Raw genomic sequence first — 4,804 nt, 5'->3', positions numbered from 1 at the left:
GAATGTTTTATTTCTTCTTTAAGGGCCTCTATCATCTTCTTAAAGTCATTTTTAGGGTTGATCTCTTCTGTTTCTTCTGTCATGGTATGTTTAGGTCTTGCAGGTGTAGAATCACTAGGTTCTGATGTTGCCATATAGGTCTTTATGTTGTTGCCTGTATTTTTGCACTGGCGTCTACTCATCTTTTCCTCTGTGCGGTGCAGGTGGTGTCTGTGTCTGAGAGTGCCTCTCTTGTTCTAATTTTTAGTCTTGGTTTAGTAGGGGTTCTTGTTTAAATTGGTGCTATTGGGCTGTTTCTTCAGGGACAGTTGATTTCAGTCGGTGAATTATATACTTATGATTCTGGTGATCTGGTTTAGTGACTGGGTAGCACCTTCTTCTGTATTCCCAGGTCACGTTTTGTTCATTTGTCAATTCCTCAGCTGATCTTGTTTCTTCAGACTTCAAACTGTAGGCATCTGAATCCTCTCCCAGATGGGTTTCAGCTGAGCAGGGTAGTCTCACCAACACCTCCAAGTTGTTGGGTTTCACAGGATCAGCAGTTGGGCCCTGGGTTGTCCCCAGACGGAGTGCCCAGACTCGCCCTGGTTCTGATCCACGGAGATAGCCTCTTCCCCAGGTGTTGGGGCTAGGGGCGTCCCCGTTCCAAGCTGCGTCTGCCCGTCTCCGTCTCCGGGCCTGTCCACCCCTGTGGCCCGCTGCCACAGGCCCACCTGCATCCACTTGTCTCCTCAGCCGGGCCTGTATGTCCCTGTCAGCTGGGTCTGTCTGCCTCTGCAGGCGACCAACGGGCCTGTATATCTCTGCTGGCTGCCACCTCGGGCCTACCTACCTCTGCCCGTCACTGCTGCCGGGCCCATCCATCTCTGCGGACCGCCACCGGCCTGCATGTCTCTGCCGGCTGCCGCTGGGCCTGTATGTCCCTGTCGGCCGCTGCCACCGGGCCCTTCCACCTCTGCAAGTCGCCGACCTGCATCCGCCCGTCTCCGCCCCGTGGCCTGTCTACTTCTGTGTGCTGTCGCCGCCCGGCCTGAATGTCTCTGTCGGCTGCTGCCGCCGCCGCCGCCGGGCCGTCCACCTCTGTCTGCTTATCTCCGCCGCAGGACTTGTCCACCTCTGTGGACCGCTGCTGGGCCTAAATGTCTCCGCCAGCTGCCGCCGGGCCTAAATGTCCCCGTCGGCCGCTGCCGCCGGACCCATCTGCCTCAGCGGGCCGCTGCCACAGGCCTACCTGCGTCTGCTTGTCTCCGCCATCTTGGCCTCTCTCTGACCTGTATATTTTGATTGGAGAGTTGAGAACATTAATATTTAGAGTTATTATTGAAAGGTGTGTGTACATTTCAGTCATTTTGATATTTTTTTTTGTGCTGACCAAAAACCAGAAGCCCCAAACTTAACTCTGTGCTCAACACTGTGACTTTCTAGACTGTAAGACTTTGTAAAAAATGTGGTAGAGATGCACAGTAGAGTGCAATTTAGTCACCAAGAAGGAAATTCTGTCATTTGTAGAAACATGGATGAAACTAGAAGACACTAAGTGAGATAAGTACACTCTTTCTCATATAGAGAAGTGACAAAATGTTCCCAAGGTTGAAGAGTGATTACTAGTGATTGGGGAGGGGGGGCTTTGTGTGTGCATGTGTGTGTGTGTGCATGCATGCATGCATGCATTCATGTATGTGTGTGTGTGTGCGTGTGCGTGTGTGTGTGTGTGTGTGTGTGTGTGTGTGTGTGTGTGTGTATGGTAAGGCAGAATTTGATCAGTGCATGCTGGGAATATCACACCAAACCCCATTAATATGTTCAATTAATGCATCCTATAAAGACTTTCTAAGAGCCATCACAACTGTAGGAAAAGTGAGTTTACAAACACATTTGTTAAATAAATGTGTGAACTTGGTCACCCCCATGAAGATCATGCTTGAAACACAGAGAAAGTCTAAAGCATTTCCAAAGCACCAGAGAGGCTTGTGTCTTGGGAAGGCAGGTCCTCATCATGCCCTGGCTCCCCCTGGAATGGTCTAATCTCAGAGGCCTCCACAGGGAGAAAGTGGAGAAGAGCAAGCCCACTGGGAAGATGATGTCAGCCAAGCTGTTTGTCTCTGTTTCTCTTTGATAAACTTCCAGCTGTGGAGATTATTTGGTTTCCTCTCTGCCTGAGGAGTGCCTGTCCCCTTCACTGGGTGAGTGCTATTCCAAGAGTCTTCACTGCTTGCTCACAACTGGGCTTCCATACAAGTGATTTCTCTCACTCTTGGGCTTTGGAATGACATCTCTTTCCTCCAAGGTGGCCCTTAGGAAGCTCAGGTACTTGACTGAGAGGGGATAAAGGATACAGGACACACTAGCTGCCAGGATAACCAGACAAAACAGTTCATTAGGTAGTTGATGGAGAGGAATGACAGGTATGTGAGTTTTAGAGATACTGAGATGGAGGTAGTGGTCTGATCAAATTCATGTAAAAAACAAAAGGCCAACACCTCTAATAGTGGTTGGCCTATTGGGACCTGAGGATCTTGTTCATCGGGAGGCATCTTCCTCTGATCATGTCATTTGTCTTTGAGGAACTCCAGCTCCAGTCTTTTTCTCTGTGTGTCTGGACCCACCTGAGTGATGACTATCTTCACTTCAATGAGGCAGATCACTATGTGACCTTGTGAGGCTCAGGGAGTACTATGTATGTGACAGTATGTGTGGGAACCATCTATGGCTCTATGGCTGTATAGCAAGCTGTAGCCTTGTGATAGCACCCGGGTTAGATGGTGTGGAAATTAACTCAGGAAGAAGAAGGCAAACAGCTTTTATTTTTGGTGGTAAAATGAGAGGGTCTGGGTATACATCCCTTTACAACTGGTCATCTGCCTGTAAGTTCCACATTTGTAGATTCAGCCACCTATCAAGAGTATGAGGAAAAATTATGTCTGTTCTGATAAGTACAGGTGTCATCCCCCACCCCCATATCAGCATCTTAAACAATATAAGATAAGAAAAACTCAGGTGGCATGGACACAGGGTGAGATGTTGGATGTCATCTAGCAATGACTTACAGTATGTGGGAGGATGTACATAGGCTATATGCAAATGCTATTGCATCTTACATAAGAGACACGAGCACCCTCAGATTTGGGTATCAGAGAAGCTATGGAACCAATCTCCATATGATACTGGGGCCACTGTAGGATGACATGTACAATTTACAGTTTTGGGAAGAGGACCATGCCCCCTCTTCTCTGGTAGCTTCCCTTTCATGCTCCAGGATCTTGTGTAGCCAAACTGTTCAGGCCACCATCTGCAGACTGTGGTTTTCTTGATAGAATTTTGGCCTCAGGTACATAATCTTTCCCTCTAACTTTCAAATATCCCATTCCTTCCTGTTATTATTTCAATATGTGTCTCTGAGTCTGCCTGATGCTATTGCTTTTTACCAGTAAGTGTTGAGTGCATCACACCTTTATCTATTATGTCTCTTCCTTGTGTCTGCTATACCCTTGCATCCTGGCTGCACCTGGACATCACAATGCTTGATGGTTATTATCAAGATGCCACTGTTCTTTCATCACCTTTGAACTTCCTTCAGCTGATAACTGGGGGAAGAGAGTCATGGATCTGGGAGCCTCGGGAAATGATTCCTGTGTGACCACATTTGTCCTGCTGGGTCTCACCGAGACTCCAGCTCTGCGGCCCATCCTCTTTGTCATCTTCCTTCTTGCTTATGTAGCCACTGTCGGTGGTAATGTCAGCATCCTGGCTGCTATCTTTATTGAACCCAAGCTCCACACCCCCATGTACTTCTTCCTGGGGAACTTATCTGTGTTGGATGTTGGATGCATCAGTGTCACTGTTCCTGCCATGTTGAAGCATTTCCTGTCCAATGACAGACACATTCCCTATGGGGCCTGCCTCTCACAGCTCTTCTTCTTCCACCTCCTGGCTGGGACAGACTGCTTCCTGCTGACTGTCATGGCCTATGACCGCTATGTGGCCATCTGCCACCCCCTCACCTACAGCACCCATATGAGCTGGAGCATTCAGAAGGCCTCAGTGTGCCTGTCATGTGTATTTTCCTTTAGCAATGCATTGACCCAAACTGTTGCCTTGTCTACCCTTAAATTCTGTGGCCCCAACATAATCAATCACTTCTACTGTGACCTCCCTCAGCTCTTCCAGCTCTCCTGTTCCAGCATCCATCTCAATGAGCAGCTGCTCTTTGTAGCAGCAGCCTTCATGGGTGTGGTTCCCTTGGTCCTCATCATAGTGTCGTATGGCCACGTGGCAGCTGCAGTTCTTCGTATCCGGTCTGCTGAGGGCAGGAAGAAAGCTTTCTCCACATGCAGCTCCCATCTCACTGTGGTGGGCATCTTCTATGGGACAGGTGTCTTCAGCTACATGAGGCTGGGTTCAGTGGAGGCTTCAGACAAGGACAAGGGCATTGGCATCCTCAACACTGTCATCAGTCCTATGCTGAATCCACTCATCTACAGCCTTCGGAACCCCGATGTGCAGGGTGCCTTACGAAAGGTGCTCACAGGGAGGTAGCCTCCAACAGACACTCCTTTCTTTTGGCCTTAACCAATGCCACAGCTCCACTCACTGCTTCTAAGTGATGTTGAGATTAATGTAAATGGAGTGAGGGTATGACAAAGTAGGGTACATTCTTGCTTCAGAAGGGAAGTTCCTCAAAAATAGTAATAGCTATCACTTATATCCTCACTGCCATGAACAAGGTACTAAGTGTCTAGCACCAGTATGCAGTTAATTCTGCTAATCATGTAAGTTAGATGCAGTTTGCAAATTGTAGATCAGG

The 4,804-nt window shown here is 48.4% G+C and overlaps 1 protein-coding gene across 1 annotated transcript; it reads left to right on the top strand.

Moving 5' to 3' along the window:
• Positions 1-3,589: 3,589 nt before the first annotated feature.
• Positions 3,590-4,576, top strand: LOC114691580 (putative olfactory receptor 3A4). Its single transcript, XM_028867021.1, has one exon. The coding sequence runs from the start codon at positions 3,601-3,603 to the stop codon at positions 4,534-4,536; it is 936 nt and encodes a 311-aa protein (XP_028722854.1). The 5' UTR covers positions 3,590-3,600; the 3' UTR covers positions 4,537-4,576.
• Positions 4,577-4,804: the final 228 nt, after the last annotated feature.

The sequence above is a fragment of the Peromyscus leucopus genome, chromosome 8b (genome assembly GCF_004664715.2).
Source record: "Peromyscus leucopus breed LL Stock chromosome 8b, UCI_PerLeu_2.1, whole genome shotgun sequence".
Classification (NCBI taxonomy): Eukaryota; Metazoa; Chordata; class Mammalia; order Rodentia; family Cricetidae; genus Peromyscus; species Peromyscus leucopus.
This window is presented reverse-complemented; position numbering and strand designations above follow the sequence as displayed.